The following is an 18,615-nucleotide window of genomic DNA, read 5'->3' as shown; positions in this document are numbered from 1 at the left end:
TAATCAGAACATAGTACGTCATAGTAGGCCCAATCCCATTCATGTCTACTCAGACATGGAGTCCCATTAAGAATTCAAGAATTCCAATTCAAGAAAGGCATGGAAGGATTCTAGAAGATCATTCATTCCCATTTGACCAGGAATCAGTGTGACACATATTTGAACAGATGCTTTCAACAGTGTATTCCTCCACAGCCTTTATTTCTGCAAAGACAACAGTTGTTTTGTCTCATAATCTTGTTGCTTCTCAAGTTGGCCTTCTATCAAAGTTAGCAATGGTTTTGCTGGATAAAATGGACAAATGTACTCTGGATGAAAATGGAAATTCTTTTATTAAATTTTAATTGCTTGTTGTCTTATTAGATGGTTCCTACCTTTGCATCACAGAACACTAAATAACTTCTCTAGTACAATATGTTAATTAATCACTCAAAAGTGGTTCTCATCTGGTATATTGTGGTCCATTCAAAATCTCTCTGCCCAGGCATGACAAGTTCTTGTGAGAGTTGACTTACCTCAGTTGCAAGGAGAAGAGCTGTGTGGACTTGCCTTGCTTGGAAAATATAATTGACTCTTCCTACTTTTTCTCATGGCGCTATTATCAGCCTGAAGAAAACACAGGTCATGGTTCAGGATGTGGACTCACCTCCCTGCATTACAATCTCTGCGCATGAACTGGAGGTTGTCCATGACTTTGTGTACCTTGGCTCAACGATCTCCGACACTCTTTCTCTCGATACCGAGCTAAACAAACGCATCGGTAAAGCAGCTACCACGTTTTCCAGACTCACAAAGAGAGTCTGGTCCAACAAGAAGCTGACGGAACATACCAAGATCCAGGTCTACAGAGCTTGCGTCCTGAGTACACTTCTGTACTGCAGTGAGTCATGGACTCTTCACTCACAACAGGAGAGGAAACTGAATGCTTTCCATGCTGCCTCTGACTCCTCGGTATCACCTGGCAGGACAAAGTTCCAAACAACACAGTCCTGGAACAAGCTGGAATCCCTAGTATGTATGCACTGCTGAAACAGAGACGCCTGCATTGGCTTGGTCATGTTGTGAGAATGGATGATGGGCGGATCCCAAAGGATCTCCTCTATGGAAAACTTGTGCAAGGAAAGCGCCCTACAGGTAGACCACAGCTGCGATACAAGGACAAGAGGGATCTGCAAGACGGATCTGAAGGCCTTAGGAGTGGACCTCAACAGATGGGAAACCCTGGCCTCTGAGCGGCCCGCTTGGAGGCAGGCTGTGTAGCATGGCCTTTCCCAGTTTGAAGAGACACTTGGCCAACAGTCTGAGGCTAAGAAGGAAGGACCATAGCCAGGGAGACAGACCAGGGACAGACTGCACTTGCTCCCAGTGTGGAAGGAATTGTCACTTCCGGATTGGCCTTTTCAGCCACACTAGACGCTGTTCCAGAACCACCATTCAGAGCGCGATACCATAGTCTTTCGAGACTGAAGGTTGCCAACAACTCTATTAACTCCCAAAAGCTTTGGCAATAGACGAATGGCATTAGAGCAGTAGTAAACTGTGCTTTCTGCCTTGAAAGCTGGTTTTCAAAAGAGAGGATTCTTGAAGCATGCAGTACACTCAAACCACATTGAGGTCTTTCTGGTAACAAACGTTTACTTGAGGCTCAGACTGATGATGCTTTTGGCCTGTGAAAGGCACCGTGAATGCTATTTGGGCCACTGTGTGAAACCGGGGATGTCCTTCGAAAAGCGCCACCACCGTGTTGGGCGCCCAAGCACCCACAACCCACACGCTTTGCACATGGTGGCACACTTTTCAAAGGACTCCGGTGGGGAGGCTCTGCCCTCACCTGCCTCCCCACCCACCGCACACCTGTATGAAACCAGTCTGTCATCCCTGGGATAGGCAGCAGGCGAAGGCACCATCCAGTCCAAACTCACCAGAACTTTGAGCTTCCCCAGGGCTCAGCCTGGTCTCGCGCGCCCCCTGCCGTCCGGCTTCGCCTGTCGCCCTCCGCCGCTGCTGCCGCAGCTGCCCGCCCCGCCTCTGAGCGCAGGTCTCCTCCTCCCTGCGCTTGCCTTTGGCGCGCAGCTCAGCCTGTGTTGGGCTGTACCATTCTGTTCTGAGGCGGGGGAGTAACTCGCGTCCCGGCGCGAGGCCTTCCGTAAACCCCGAACGCCAGGCGATTGTCTCAGGCGGGGCGGCGTCTCCTGCACTGTCTTCCCCTGGCACTTCGTTGGCTTCTCTCCCGTGCTTCCCCTTCCCCGCCGAGTGGTACGTTCCGTGCCCAACGGGAGGGGGAGGCTTTGCCGCCATTTTGTGTGGTGCGGGTGTGCGGTGGGCGCTTCACCGTGAGGAGGGGAGGCCGCCGCCCGCCGCCATGTACATCAAACAGGTAAATGGGGTTGTGCTGGGGGGCCGTTGCTGAGCCTGGAGGAAAAGGGGGCGGGCTTGTGGATTACTGACGGGGGGGCGTCTGCGCCAGGGAGAAAGAGGGACAGGTGGTGCTGCAGGGGAGGCCCGGTGGCAACTGGGGGTGGCAGCCTCGGCCTTTCCTCACAGGGCAGTTTTCAGGACTGGCAGGCGCGCCCGTGGCCTGGGCTGTCTCTCGCTCAGCAGTGGCATCTTCGTAGGGACGGGTGGTGGGTGGGGAGGCAGGTGAGGCCGAGCTTCCCTACCGGAGTCCTTCGAAAAGCAGCGCCAATGTGTGAGGTACAGGGTGCAGAGGCAGGTGAGGCAGAGCCTCCCTACCGGAGTCCTTTGAAAAGCTGCGCCGCTGCCCTGTGAGGCGCCCAAGTGCTTTTCAAAGGACTCTGGTCGGGAGGCTCTGCCTCACCTGCCTCCCCACTCTGTGCCTCACACAGTGGCGCTGCTTTTCGAAGGACTCCAGTAGGGAGGCTCTGCCTCACCTGCCTCCCCACCCACCACACATCCCTGCATCCTAAGCATGCCCATTCAGAAATACACCCCACTGCATTCAGTTGTTTCATCTCCTGGGAAAGTGTGTATTGCAGTGGTTCCCAGACTTTTTAGCACTGGGACCCAGTTTGTAACATGACTCTCTTATCAGGACTCAGCTAGGTTTACTAGGCTCTCTTTTAGATTTAGGAAGAAATAATTATTTGTTTATAAGTAATAATAACCACCAAAAGACGGTCAAACGTTTATCTCCTTATATTTGCACATTCTTGCAAACTGCAGGAGCTGAGCTCTTTGCAGGTAATTGGCAGCTGCAGTATCTGATTTTTGAATAATAATTATAACAGGTATTTATATACCACCTTTCTGGCTGTTGGATTGCTCCTTTGGCTAGTTGCTTCGGGTGAGAGAGCAGAATAGAAATCTTGTAAATACATAAATATTTACCTTAGAGCTTATTGCCTTAGATATTGAGGCAATTATCTGGTGTTTCCACCAAAAATCAGGTCACAACCCACCAGTGGGTCCTGAACCACAGTTTGAGAAACACTGGTGTATAGGATTGTAGCCTAACTTTGAGAAAAGTGTTGAATGACAGGAGGATGGGAGTATTGGCCTTCTGCATTACATCTGATTAGGTTGGAAATAAAGCAGGCCTTGTTTCTTGTGTTCAAAGTGAAGACCTTTTGTGGGCTTCCCAGAGGCAGCTGGTGGGAGAGGCAGAGGGCCTCTGTGGAAAGCAGTGCTGGACTAGGTTGGAATTTGGCCTGATCCAGCAGGGCTTTTCTAATGTCCTTAAAATCAGGCATGAAAAAACAAGTGATGAGTGAGGTGATAAGCCTGTGACTGGATCTGCATCCCTTCAGGCTGCAGGTAGGGGTATTTGGAAGTTACTGTGGAGGATGGGATGTAGCTCAGTGGTAAAGCATATGCAGAAGACCTTCCAGTTTCAGTCCCTGGCACCTTTAAGCTGGGAAAGGCTATCTGAAACCATGGAGAGCTAGTAGAGATGAATCTATGGTCTGACTTTGTATAAAGCAGCTTCTGATGCCCAAATATGAATCCAAGCCTCCCTTATGTGCATAAATGTTTTGGGAGTTAGTCTATCATGTCAGCCCCTACCAGCAGTCAAGTGGTGCAGTTCAGAAACAAGCACTTGAATTGTTTATTTCAGGTGATCATTCAAGGGTTTCGAAGTTACCGAGATCAGACTATAGTAGATCCCTTCAGTTCAAAACATAATGTCATTGGTAAGTTCTGTTAGTGAAGTGTCTATGATATTAAATGTGTATGACTTAAGTACCTTCTTAGAAACATCTTTTCACAGACATGATGGAATATTATTGGTTCTTGATTAAGGTAACTGTTATCTGTTGTGTTTAAATAGTTTTTTCTGAGGTAATAAGCTATTTGCATGTCAACATTGCCCCTGGAATGTTATGATTTCCCTCAAATGTTGTTAAGAGGAATCCACACCATAGAAAATTCCTTTCTGAGTTTTTCATCTGTCAGCCATAGCTCAGTGTGGTGTTGTATCTTAACTAGAATTAATACACAGAAATGGAAACATCACAGATAGTCCAATCCTATTCAGTGCTGGTGCAGCAGGGCCGCAGGGCCCATGCTGTATCTAGCACTGAAATTGAGCAGGCTAGAGGTCTCCTCAAGGTAAGGTTCGCTTACCCCGTGTTGAGCCCCGGGCTCCCCAATGGGGCTACTTGAATCTGTGCCAGCTTAATTGCTGGTGCAAGTCTGAGAAGCTCTGTGTAGGGCTTTTAGGCCCAGGACCGGTAGGATACAGCAACGGCCTCTTCTGCTGTCCCTACAACCCTCCTGGGTCTGAACCGGCCTCCCCTGCCCCGAAACACTCTCTGCCCACCTCCATTCCATCTTCCTCCACCTCTGCGCAGCTCAGTGTTAACTTACCAGCGGTGCAACAGGTCAGGGTGGGACAGCGCAGACTTTCCTGCCAGCATTCCCTGCTCACAAGTTGTCACAAATATGCTTCACAGCACATTTGCTAAGCCAGCACTGGTGCAGCCATTGCTGTGCAGGCACTGTGCTAGTATAGGATTGGGCTATAAGTTAAGCAAGAAATCCAGATCACTATGCAGAACTTCTGTGCACTTGTAGTGTACTAGATAAAGTGCTGAACTGCAAACAAGTTCAAATATCAGCTCATTTGTGGAGCTCACTGGCAGTCACTTTCTCAGCCTAACTTGCCTTGCATGATTGTTCTGTGGATAAGCATATGCATGACTGTGTCCTATCTTAAATACCTTGAAAGAAAAGTATGGCAAAGTTTTTAGAAAGTCTCAATCCTGTGAAGTTCCAAAAACCTGATTGAGCAGTTCTCTCATATAAGGTTGGAGATGGGAGGTTTTCCATTTTGTTCTGTCCTTCTAGATCCAAGCTTTTCTTTCCATTTGTAGGCAGCTAGGAAGGGCTGCAACTTTCCTCTGTCATGCTTATAACCCAAAACTGTCTTCAGGAAGTCAGCAGTGAAAGATCTCATCCTTGAGTTTCTACAAAATTTCTGTGGCCTGGGTTATGCAAAGAACCAGAGTTCCTTTGCTAGGAACACACATGAATTTCTAATAGAACCACTGGCTATCCTCTTACGTAATCTGTTCCCAGTGGAACCAGTTGGGTCCTGTAATTGTGAATTTACTATTAACATACTGTGTGTTTCCAGGATGAGAGGAGCTGGGAGGATACATGTACTCCACAATTGGTGACAGCTGTATTCTATTCAGGCAAATTTCAGAGCTGGTGAAATTTATCAGGCTCTTTCAGAATTAGAGAATGTCATGCATTTAGAAAATTAGTTACTTTTCATAAACTAAGGTTGCAATCCTGCGCAGATGTACCAGGAAGCAAATTCCATTGAACCCAATAGAACTTATTTCTAATAGTGTAATGAAATTGTTTGCAAGAAAAATTCATTTTCATTTATTGTCACTTTGCATAAATGTCTCCCTGAATCTTAGAAGTAAACTATTTAGTTAATGAAACATAGAAATTGAAGTGATTTAATCTGTAACTTTCAACTTTTATTTTTAGTGGGAAGAAATGGTTCTGGAAAAAGCAACTTCTTCTATGGTAAGTTTGAACTTTCACATATTAAATATATCAGTTTACTATTTAAGGCTGCAGTTCTTTGGGATAATTACCTGAGAGTAAGTATCATTTAATACCATGTACTTCTGAGTAAACATGAATAGGTTTGTGCTGTAAAATCTTATATTGTGATCTAAATTTACATTAGGATAATGGAAAATTGGTAATTTTCTCTTTTGAGATTGCAGCTTTCCCCTTAATGCCTTCATTTTTGACTTTATAACTTTTGGGTCTAGAACTTGGGTGTATTTCTGGCTTTTAACAGTACTATGTCAGAAACTGGGTTTCTGGCTTTTAACAGTACAATGTCAGGAATATTACTGCTACTATTAGCAAAGTTGCTTGCTTTTTTAAAGCAATGTGTAGACCATAAGTAGACCTGTATGTGCCAAACAGGTGGTTTATGCAAAGTTCCTTGTCCTGTGGTTTTTGCCACCACGCTGTGTCCAGAGTTGGGGTGCTGGAAGGCGAGCATATAACTTCAGAGACTGAAAATGTCTGGTGTTCTCCTTCTCCGAATACGTGTGCCACCTAAGAAGTATGCATTATGTGTGGAAAATGAACTGCAAGAATGGTTGGATTGTTTGCTTATGTTTATAAAATATTTCTTTTGCCATCTCCCTCACTCTCATACCAATTTTCTTAGGTAATGAGTGGATGTTTTCTACTCAGTATGGTGGGGAAAAAATTTCTGCTTTGTTATGTAATTAGCTGTATTAATTAAAGACTTGACTAACTTAAATTCTTATGAAGAAATCCTAGTTATAAAATTTGCCAAGGTCTCTGAACATACGAGCACACTTTGGAGAATAGTAGGTCAAATCCACTCTGCTGTTGATACAGAGATCCATTAAAAAAAAAAACTTTGTTAGAGGAGTATACTGCTATTACTACATCCTGCAAATGATCAAACAAAACTTACTGTACTTTATTGCAGCAATTCAGTTTGTTCTCAGTGATGAATTCAGTCATCTTCGTCCTGAGCAAAGGCTGGCTTTACTACATGTAAGTAAAAATAATATTGAGGGTAAGCATGCTGTTACCACCACATAGGCAACTGGACTAAGTGAAGTCTGTGTTCTGCTTGAATGTGTTGAAACACATAGGAGCCACTCCTCCCCTTCATAAAAATTTTCTTTAGGCTATATTGTATATTAGAATGCTTCTCTTATTTTCTTATAAGATAAATCTTCTCAAAAAGGTTTATCTCACAGGGGGAAAATATTCACCGTAGACACCCGCCCATATGTCGATCTCATAGATAAGACGAGGGCAGGTTTTGAGCCCAAAATCATGGAATTTGCTATGACCCTCGGATAAGACGGGGGTTTAACTTAGGGAGGTGTCTGACTAATTTTGTCTGATTTTACCCGAGGCCAGATCCTGAAAAATAACCTCCCAGTAATTATTACCTAAGAACTGTACAGTCACTAATTTATTAAAAACACAGAATATATACATAGTATATATACATACATACACTATTTTTAATACTGTTTTTGCTATACTACGTATACACAGTATAGCAAAAACAGTATTAAAAATAGTCTCTAATTTATTAAAAACTATAATCTATCTCATAGATCATAAGATACATTTTCATTCACTATTTTTTTTAATTGTTCTCTCAACAACCATTTGTAAACACTATCAGAGTAAGGCCACAATCCCATCCACACTTTCCTGGGAGTAAGCGTCATTGACTTTAATGGGACTTACTTCTGAGTAGACAAGCCTAGGATTGGGCTCTAAGTACACTGGAAGCAGTATACCAGTAGAACCATTAATGAAATCCTCCTTTAAAGTGCCTTAAGCCAAAAGCTCTACGTAGAACACACAACTGGGAGTGTGCAATTCAGTTCACAGTAGAGAGATAAGCAACAAGGAGTGACTGAGCAAGTGCAACTGCACATAGTTGCACCTGATTTACTTGGAAGTAGACCCTCTGTGGAGGAAGGGCAGCAGCGCCTCCGGGCCTCGTGTGGAGGTCCTGGCAGGGGGATACTGCAGAAGCAAGCATGCTCTCCTAAAAGCTTACTACATAAGCAGCTGTTGCAAGTGCTTCCTAGCTTCTGCCAGCATGCAGCTAAGATCTCTGGCTAAAATACCTGTTGCTGCAGAATAATTCTACTTTAAATTCTACTCTCTGCTTTTCCTGTGTTTTACATCTTTGCAAGGTCTCCAGGACTCTTCCAGTGAACAAATGCAGGGACTCTTCCTCTCCAGTCCAACTTCATTGGTGAGGATAGGGGGAAATGAGGTTAGCAAGGAGGTTTGCAAAAAGTTTTGCAAAGGAAAGACTGAAGTGTGACTGTATACAGTAAGGGGAGAGGTGGAGAGGAAAGCAAGGGGAGGGAATAGACTGGGAGCCCAATCCTAGGCATGCCTACTCAGAAGCAAGTCCCTTAATAGTCAGTGGGGCTTACTCCCATGAAAGTGAGGCTAGGATTGTAGCCTTAACTGTTTTAAGTGCTCTCTCTCTCACACACACACAAACTTTTCCTTTTATAAAAGTTAACTCTTCCTCTCCCCCCCTCCCCAGTACAACTTCATCAGTGGTGAATGATTATGGGGAGAGGGGCTAGCAAGCCTCAGCTTTGCAACAGAGAGTTTAAAGTTTGGATTCAATAAGGGGGAGGGGGCAAAAACAAGAAGGAAAGAGGAGATGGACTTAACCCTTTCAATGGCTTGAGAAACAAAGGTGCAGCCTTCTGCAGGCTGCCTCTCTCTTTCTCTCTCTCTCTCTTTTTTTTAAAAAGATCACTCTCCCCCCTTCCCCACCCTGTCCAGCTTCATCTGTGGGGAGATGGGAAGGGGGTTAGCAAGTTGGGCTTTCCAATGGAGAGCTTGAAGTTTAAATACAGTAGGAAGGGGGGAAGGGGGAACAAGAAGGAAAGAGAAGATGGACTCAGCTGTTTCAAATGACTGCTTCTCCCTCGCTCAGATGCCCCCTCCCACACACAGCTCATTGTCTCCTGCTCTGTCTTGGGTGCCGCTCCAGAGATGCCTCCATGGGCGCTGGTGCTGAGCGAGAGGGGCTGCTGATGGCTGCTGTGGCAATTGCCCTGCCCTGCGCTTGGAGCTCCTGCAGCTGGGCAACAGCCTGAAGGAGCACTTGGAGCACACCCGCACCACACCCGCAGGCAGCTGCAAATGCTCAGCCACAACCCCAGTCTGCACATCCTCCTCTCAGCAGAAGATCACTTGCTCTCTCCCTCCCTCCCGTAATAGTGATTGGCTGGCTCAGTCGCCTCCCCCCCTCGCTGCTTGCCTGCCCCGGAGATAAGGCGGGGCAATTATTCAGGCTGCTTTTCTGCGAAGAAATTTTTTGCCTTATAGGTGTGTATCTACGGTAAATTCACTTGGGTATAAAGTTTGTGAATCTTTTAAAAATACAGTGATTTAAATCATAGAAATGTTTAAACCTTATAAAAAGTAGGATTAATATAATAAAATTGATCATCTTTATTTAGGAAGGCACAGGTCCTCGTGTTATTTCTGCCTTTGTGGAAATTATATTTGACAACTCGGACAACAGGTTACCAGTAAGTTAAATATATTAACTTCTTATTGGTGTATATGTCTATACGAATAGACAAATATCGGAAACTAACTTAGAGACTATTTTGTCCAAGATGGTAAATCTATGCTCTTTTGTTTCCTCAAGATTGATAAGGAAGAAGTATCTCTCCGCAGAGTCATTGGAGCTAAAAAAGACCAATATTTCCTTGACAAGAAAATGGTGACGTAGGTGCAGTTTCTTTTCCTTTTCACCCATGTTTTGTTTAATGTGCACCAAAACACCATAACAAACTCATGCTAAAAGTAATCAAGGCTGTCTCACTACCCAGTTCCTATACAGTCATTTGCAAACTCTTTGTGAAATCTTGAAAATCACTGTTTTTGTGAAATCAATTTTTTGACTACATTTCCGGCACCCGGGGTGGGTTTTGATGAGTGGTATCACAAGAAAACTTAAATCATCATATAATATTTCTCCTGTTTTTGTCTTTTATGACATGATCTGGTGATGGCCTTGCGGTTCTAAGTGTGATGGTGCAAGGAAGAAGCAAAGCACGTTGCCCATGAACCTGACCTTTCTAAGTACTGTAGGGTATTTTTAACACAAATAATTAGTTTGCTAGCAAAAAAGGAGTTCTCCCCAAAATGGAAGTAAAACTAGGGTGACCTTTCTAGCCCTACCTTCTGCCTGAGAAGCCCAAAATATTGAGTTGTCCTTGACATGGAAGTCAGAAACTAGAAGAGCAGTCTGGGGAGTAATTTCTCTGTTTACCTCTATATGCCAAGGGGTTATCAACAGTGGAGAAGCTGGAACAGAAAATTTGTTCAGATTCATGTTAGCAAGCCCCTCACACAGGCAGTTCCTGTCTCCAGCTTTTACAGCCCTGATTGACTGTTTCAAAGGTGGTTTAATCAAGAATCAAATCCCTGGTCTTGGGCTTGACCAATGGGCATGTGGATGCCAAACTCAGAAAGGTGCTGCTTGGCCCTCTGCTTTCTCTGGTTAGGGCCAGACTGGCATTTCTAGCACACACATGACATTAAACCTTTCTGGTGTATGTATAGGTTGTTGAAGCCAGAATGGACATGCCAGCCAGCACAGTGTTCCATGCAAATAAGGGTTTTTGTAAAACAGTGAAATGGGAAGATTTGAGCTTACCTGTGAATTCCCCTTCTCAGAAGTTCCAGGCAGGGTCAGTGTAACTAGAAGCCCTTTCCCTCTCAACAAGACTTTTGTCATCTGACCTGCCTGCCTGAGAGGGAGGAGCTACCCAGATGTACCACACTGACACTGCCTGGAACTACTGGAGAAGGTCTCCATTCACTATGTATTATTTGCAAGTCAATTATCTTTGAAAATTTGGAGTTAGTTTTATCAGGGCTAGGGTCATTTTTGCTGTTAAGGGAACATCTAGGTTATAATCCTATGGATACATTTGGGTGCAAGCCCCATTACTCAATTGAACTTGCTTCCAAGTAGGTGTACATATGATTGTGCCATCAGTCAGCTTACTCCACCTTCTTGAAACAGTTCTTCGAAAATGAATCACTCATCTAAAGCCTCTGTCTTGGGATCCTGTTAAGAAACTAAATGTTTGCGACTGATGGAAAGAATGCTAATAAAAAAGAACTACCTTCACTTGGTCATGTTCAAGAGTAAATGCCTATTTGAAAACAAAACTAAAGGTCACAGCATGCTAAATACATCACAGTACAGTGGTGGCACTCTTCTAACTGAATTGCACTCCGGAAAATCCTACATAATAATAATAATAATAATAATAATAATAATAATACAGGTATTTCTATACTGCCTTTCTTGGTCCTCAGATTTCTCCTCGGACTTTATTCAAGGTGGTTTACATAGCATCTTGAATTGGTGTTATGTTTATTGATAGCTACAAAATTAGCCCAAGACAGGAGTTGAGGACTTGTTTCTCTGATCTGCACTGATTTGCTGAAATTTCAATCCTAGAAACAATGGAATAAATTAGCCATTATTCTTTTTAGTTCCAAGTATTTGGCTGCTGGGGTTGCTTTCTTGTATAGGAGGGCCAAGCAGCAAGATTCCTTGTCCCTCTATGTTGACTGAAAGAAGTCATTTTAATGTCTGAATCTGTTGAAAGGAGATCAAATTATCATTTTTGTCCTTTATTTAAATGATTCCTTTATTCTGAACCTACGATTAGAAGGTTTATTGCTTGAAAATTTTCTTCTAGGAAAAATGATGTGATGAATCTTCTTGAAAGCGCCGGATTTTCTCGCAGTAATCCGTACTATATTGTTAAGCAAGGAAAGGTATGTGTAATAACTGATATATTGCAGAAAGAAAAATGTCATTGATTTTTAATGTGACATTTCCCAAATAATAGAGTTTTTTAGAGCAAAGTCCAGCTGAAATGTCTGCGTGACTTCCTCTTTGCTGACGATGCAGCTGTGACTACCCACTCTGCCAAAGATCTCCAGCAGCTCATGGATCGTTTTAGCAAGGCATGCCAAGATTTTGGACTGACAATCAGCCTGAAGAAAACACAGGTCATGGTTCAGGATGTGGACTCGCCTCCCTGCATTACAATCTCTGCGCATGAACTGGAGGTTGTCCATGACTTTGTGTACCTTGGCTCAACGATCTCCGACACTCTTTCTTTCGATACCGAGCTAAACAAATGCATCGGTAAAGCAGCTACCACGTTTTCCAGATTCACAAAGAGAGTCTGGTCCAACAAGAAGCTGACGGAACATACCAAGATCCAGGTCTACAGAGCTTGCGTCCTGAGTACACTTCTGTACTGCAGCAAGTCATGGACTCTTCGCTCACAACAGGAGAGGAAACTGAACGCTTTCCACATGTGCTGCCTCCGACGCATTCTCGGCATCACCTGGCAGGACAAAGTTCCAAACAACACAGTCCTGGAACGTGCTGGAATCCCTAGCATTTATGCACTGCTGAAACAGACGCCTGCGTTGGCTCCGTCATGTCGTGAGAATGGATGATGGGCGGATCCCAAAGGATCTCCTCTATGGAAAACTTGTTCAAGGAAAGCGCCCTACAGGTAGACCACAGCTGCGATACAAGGACATCTGCAAGAGGGATCTGAAGGCCTTAGGAGTGGACCTCAACAAGTGGGAAACCCTGGCCTCTGAGCGACCTGCTTGGAGGCAGGCTGTGCAGCATGGCCTTTCCCAGTTTGAAGAGACACTTGGCCAACAGTCTGAGGCAAAGAGGCAAGGAAGGGAGGCCCATAGCCAGGGAGACAGACCAGGGACAGACTGCACTTGCTCCCAGTGTGGAAGGGATTGTCACTTCCGGATTGGCCTTTTCAGCCACACTAGATGCTGTGCCAGAACCACCTTTCAGAGTGCGATACCATAGTCTTTCGAGACTGAAGGTTGCCAATACAATACAAAAGAGTTTTTAGTACATTGCATCATAACTGCTGAACATTTCTTTAGTCACTGTTTTTTCTTAACCACCTAAAAAGTTAAGGTTTGGGGGATTCCCATGTTATATGATTGCTGCAGCTTCAGTCCTGCTAGTATCAGTTCAAGTTTTTTCCTCTTTCCTTTGGTCATTTAAAGCTTTATAATCAATCTGTTTTTAGTATTGATTCCCCAGTTGCTGATTATTTCAAGTGAATGACAGTAAACCTAAGCTTGGATCTGTTGGTTAGTGCCTACTACTTAAGATTTTCTAGACAGAGCAATGAAATGTTTGCGAAGGGATAGAATAGTAATAGGTAAAACATTTTAATACTTAGCCCTAGGATATTGTCTTTTCTTTAGTTTTTTTTAATTAATTGGCTCTAGTAGATGGCAAGTGACAGGTTTACTTTTACCATTATTGTTGAATATTACTAAAATATTGCAATAGCATAATGACAGTGACTTATCACGATCTTTATACTGCTGTTGCTACTATTTATTACACATCAGTTCCAGCCTTCCACACCCATAGGGCCCATTAGGACAACTTACAGTAAAATTCAGTTTCTATTTAGCTGAGGAAAAGTTGAATATACCTAACTAATCTCTCCTGCAGGCCTACACAATAACATTTTCAGAAGAAAAAAAATTGCAAATGCTTTTGTATTTTGTTAGGGAGACCTAAGAAATCCTAAGCACTTTCCTTGGAGTAAGGTCCATTGGGCTTACTTCTGTGTGAGCATGCATAGGTTTGCACTTCTTGCAAAATAGTTTTTAGTCGTATAGCCGACTGGCTGTACAGGTGTGTCCTCCCCATCCATGGGGGAGATCTGTTCCAGGGCGCCCTCCCTTGCAGATATAAGAAATAAGGTTTCCTGGTCCACATCTGTACTGTATACAGAAGTACTCAGCACCCCTTCCCCACATCAGTTACCTTTCATTTCAGGCATTGTGTTTACTGGTGTGAAAATGACCAAAATTAGTCATTAATTACTCAGAACATATTTCCTGTTAACGTTTTGATTGTGTCCTTCTAGTGTGCAGGCTACCTGCCTGCTTGTCACTTTCCTGTTCTAAGCATTGTAAATGCAAGAATCATACCTGCTTGCTAATAAAATGAAAGGTAATGGGTGCAGTGGGGCCCGCCGAACTGAATCTGCAGATACATGGGGAAACCTATCATTTTCACACCAGTAAACAAAATGCTTAAATCAACTTGTTTTAGCATGTGTTTGTTTTATATTAAAATGTAAGCTGTGCTTGCCTGGAATTGTTAGATGGTACAGCAGCACTACGTAACTGCACAGAGGAGCTAAAGGAGTAGTTTCTTAACGAAATAGTTATGAGAAACACATATAGTGCTATATATGTTGCAAATTGGTCTTTATAATTTTAGTTACTTACTTGCATAATAAAGAAAATGATAGATGAATAAATAAAGAAAATGGTTGAAAAGTGGTATATAAATACTGTTATAATTTTTAGCCAAAAGGTTAATTTTTATGGTTTTGTGTGTTTGGGATTTTTAGATCAATCAGATGGCCACAGCTCCTGACTCTCAGAGACTAAAGCTGTTAAGGGAAGTTGCTGGCACTAGAGTGTATGATGAACGGAAAGAAGAGAGTATCTCCTTAATGAAAGAAACAGGTAATAGTAAAGCCTGCAGAATTTTAAAATATATCCATGTCAGTCTTGTTTCATTTTATTTCAAGTATTTTTTTTACTTACATTGCACTTATCTATGTAAAACAAGCAAATGATTTGATAGTTGGCTGTACCGTCTTTTATTGTAAGAAACGTCTCTCACTTCTTTCCATAATTTAGTCTTTTAATTTAAAAGGACAAATAACATTGAACATTGTTTATTTTCTTGGATTTTTTTTAAATTTTGAAACAAAAGAGGAGGACTATTCATTAAGAGGTTTAACTTGAAATATTTACATTGCATGTAACTTTTACCAGGCTTTCAGATTGTAAAAATTTAAGCAGACAAACTTTCAAGCATTGTGGTTTCTTCTGATAGGACACAAGTTAAAATGAATGTTTGTGTTGGGTGGGAGATTTTTGTTCAGCTTAGTGATAAATTTCTTGTTTATTTAGGAAACCTACTCTTGACTCATTTGGCTTCTTGTCTTCAGTAATTTGGTCATTTAAATTTTTTCTTACCTTTTTTAAAGAGGGAAAAAGAGAGAAAATAAATGAGCTGTTGAAATATATTGAAGAACGATTACATACTCTGGAAGAGGAGAAAGAAGAGTTAGCTCAGTATCAGAAGTGGGATAAAATGAGGAGAGCACTTGAATACACAATTTATAATCAGGAACTGAATGAAACACGTGCTAAACTTGATGAGGTAAGACATTTTTCTTTTATTACTCAGTATAATAACTTGGATCCAAAAAAGCAGGAGCAAATTTTTGCTTATGCTTCCCTCTCACCCTCTGCACACGCTTCACCTCCCCCTAAGAATCCTAAGGTTTGCACGATTTTGGGACAGTATGGGGATGTAATGGGGTATTGCAGGAGGAGGGGAAAATCAACTGAATTCTGACAGAGGCAATTCACACAAGAAATTTCAGTTGATTCCTCCTGCACGCCCATGCCACATTCCAATTCTCTAAGAGGGCTTTGATATGACTTGGAAGGCATCCTTGCAGATTTGCAGCAGAGAAGGAAGTCCCCTTGCATAAACATCCTTCTGCTTGCCTTTGTCTAGATCCCACAATTTCTTTACACACATGCAGTTTTGTGTTATTAAAAGTAAAAATAGTTTTGTGCATATCAATTCACAAAAGTGATAATGTGTCAAAGGGCTATTTGCTGATTAAGTTGTGATATCTTTTCAGCTTTCTGCCAAACGAGAAACAAGTGGAGAAAAATCAAGGCAATTAAGAGATGCACAACAGGATGCTCGAGATAAAATGGAGGTAATAATTTTCAGACACCTGATCCAGCAACATTTTTCTTTTGCACAATAGCTCCAAACCATAGATTGGACAACTAGTAGCCTGAGACTGCAAATGAGCACACGCACAAGATAGATGTGGTCACACATCACCATCCATATATCTTGGACAGACATGGAATGACATGTCTCCAGGTATGTGCACCCCCATGATTAGACTGGAGTGACCTGTGTATTGTTCCTCCCAGAGAATTGCATGAGCTAAGTCTTTCATGCTCGACTTGAGGCACGTTTTCAGTGCTGTCACTTTTGAACTTCAGTCCAGTTGCCTAAGACTGAAATCCTATATGCACTTACCTGGGTGTCATGGCTGAATGTAATGGAAGTTACCTATATCTCCACTGACACCAGCCCAACTTTCCTAGATTTTCCAAAAGGCTCCCTGGGCAGAGCCCTTTAACCTTTCAAGAGAACTTATAACTAAAAGGGTTATCAGCAAATAATCCAAACAAGGGAAAGGTAAATAAGGATTTAATTAATACTACAAAAAAAGAAACGGAGGAAACAGAGCTCCAATCTCCCAATTACTATAACTAAATTGGCAGAGCAAACTTATTCTTACAAGGTAAAACACGATTGCCCAAACACCAAATGGCTATACAGTTCCTCAGATTTGAATAGTCAATATAGTATAACCACACAGGGTCTAAACGTGATTGGTAAAAGAAAAGCTTAGGCCCCAATTAAAATCCTATATTTCTCTAACTGGTGAGTTTCTTACAGATGATGATCTGCACCTGCTGAAATTCTTGCTCCTACAATTATTAAAGATCCAGGATCCCTAAAGTTGGAAGTTTGCCCACGCCTGTCCTAACCTACCACTCTGCCTGACTCCTCCACTTCCACTATCCAGGACAACAGAGAGAAGAATGCTACATTCTTTATCTTCCTGCTGGAACCCACCCCACTTCCCAATTAGACAAGGCTGATTCTCTATCTTCTTCCTTTAAAGAGAACCCTCTGTTTTTACTATCCTACAAAAGTAACATACAAAGGGAAACACACACAATTTCACCACATTGGGAGTTAGCCTCAGTGAACTTAATAGGACTTTCTTCTGAGTAGATATGCATAGGATTGCACTGTTTGTAGCCTACACATTTCTGGAATGTTTCTAAAGTTGCTGACTTCCTGTTCTTGAATGTTTTAAATTTCACCATTTTTATGATAGCTGTATATTGGCTTATTACAGTGGTTCCCAAACTGTGAGCTGTGGCTCCCCAGGGAGCCATGGAAACTAGCTAGGGGAGCCACAGAATCCTTGCAAAAATCTCATCACCCTATACAACGTATAGTATTGTAGCCCTAATGGAGAGCCACGGACAGTGGCCCTGTAGGTCAAGGGAGCCATCAGTTGAAAAAAATTGAGAGCCACTGGCTTACTGGATAATAAGCATTTTTGTAAATTCTGAAATTATGTAACCTAACTACAGCATTTCTTCACATTTTTGTTGATGTGTGTTGTATCTCCGTATAGGAAATTGAACGTCAAGTCCGAGAACTAAAAACCAAGATTTCAGCTATGAAAGAAGAGAAAGAGCAGCTCAGTGCTGAAAGACAAGAACAGATCAAACAAAGGACCAAACTAGAGCTTAAAGCAAAAGATTTGCAAGATGAACTGGCTGGAAATAGTGAACAGAGGGTGAGAGAGGAGATTGTTTGTTTGTATGTAATCGTCAAAGTGTTTTTAATTATTTCACTTGGGGGGCCTCTCCTAGAATGTAAAAACATCAGTGCAAAGTGTTCATTTATTTTATAATTGTGAAGGTTATATCCATTTTTTTAGATTCCCGTGGAGAAAAAATGTCTCTTATTGCAATTACATTTAAGTTTAAAATATGGCATGCAGACCTCAAAGAGAAACCAATCATTGCCAAGCATTCATGCTGTTGTCATTATTTAAGCCATTTCTGCCCAACAGGGATATATATGCAACAGGGATCAAATGTGTACAGTTGTGGGCTGGGCAGAAATGGGTTAATCAAATTCTCCAGGAAAAGTTCACCGACAGATTACTGTGCCTTGGTGCCTTGGTTGAGGCTGCAGTTCAAGATCACTTACTGCAGGACAGTTCTTGAAAGTTACGGGTGCTGCTTTGAAGTTTGACGAGTTGTAAATCAGGGTTCAGAGCTGTTTCTGAATATCTCCTTTCTGGTGCTTCTATATCAGTTCTTTCACACAAACAATGTACTGATAATTGACTTACCTTACCATTGACCTTCACGTTACCTTTATTTTCAGAAAAGACTTTTGAAAGAGAGGCAGAAACTTCTTGAGAAGATTGAAGAAAAACAGAAAGAATTGGCAGAAACAGAACCAAAGTTCAACAGTGTAAAAGAGAAAGAGGAACGAGGAATTGCCAGGTCTGTATGGTGGTTAGAGACAGTGATGTACAATATAAAAGGGAAGCATTCAGCACTCTGATTAGAAATGTCCATGCACGCTCGAGCATTTCTGTCTTGAAGAGAGAGAAGGATGTAATCATGGCTGTTTTGTGAGAAACAAGAGAATAGCGAGGAACGATTTGATTTTCACCTACACCTACAACTTTTTCAGCTACAACCTTAATGTTGGAGAGAGAATGGGGACTGTCCAGTATAAGAGTCTGTGGCACAGGGGTGGGACCTGACAGAGTTGGCATTTTAAAGGTTTTCAGGGACTACCTTCTCTGCGTCAAAGTAGTA

At 42.5% G+C, this 18,615-nt stretch overlaps 1 protein-coding gene across 1 annotated transcript in view; it reads left to right on the top strand.

Annotated features, from left to right (window-relative positions):
• Nucleotides 1–2,299: 2,299 nt before the first annotated feature.
• SMC3 (structural maintenance of chromosomes 3) overlaps nt 2,300–18,615 on the top strand; it is a 35,830-nt gene continuing 19,514 nt past the window's right edge. The window contains exons 1-12 of the mRNA XM_066619465.1: nt 2,300–2,377; nt 4,076–4,151; nt 5,965–6,003; nt 6,959–7,026; nt 9,495–9,566; nt 9,689–9,768; nt 11,763–11,841; nt 14,496–14,613; nt 15,144–15,319; nt 15,813–15,893; nt 17,409–17,573; nt 18,173–18,294. Of these exons, the coding sequence (XP_066475562.1) occupies nt 2,363–2,377; nt 4,076–4,151; nt 5,965–6,003; nt 6,959–7,026; nt 9,495–9,566; nt 9,689–9,768; nt 11,763–11,841; nt 14,496–14,613; nt 15,144–15,319; nt 15,813–15,893; nt 17,409–17,573; nt 18,173–18,294 (1,091 nt within the window). The 5' untranslated portion in view covers nt 2,300–2,362. The remainder of the gene's footprint in view (nt 2,378–4,075; nt 4,152–5,964; nt 6,004–6,958; nt 7,027–9,494; nt 9,567–9,688; nt 9,769–11,762; nt 11,842–14,495; nt 14,614–15,143; nt 15,320–15,812; nt 15,894–17,408; nt 17,574–18,172; nt 18,295–18,615) is intronic.

The sequence above is a fragment of the Tiliqua scincoides genome, chromosome 3 (genome assembly GCF_035046505.1).
Source record: "Tiliqua scincoides isolate rTilSci1 chromosome 3, rTilSci1.hap2, whole genome shotgun sequence".
Lineage (NCBI taxonomy): Eukaryota > Metazoa > Chordata > Lepidosauria > Squamata > Scincidae > Tiliqua > Tiliqua scincoides.
This window is presented reverse-complemented; position numbering and strand designations above follow the sequence as displayed.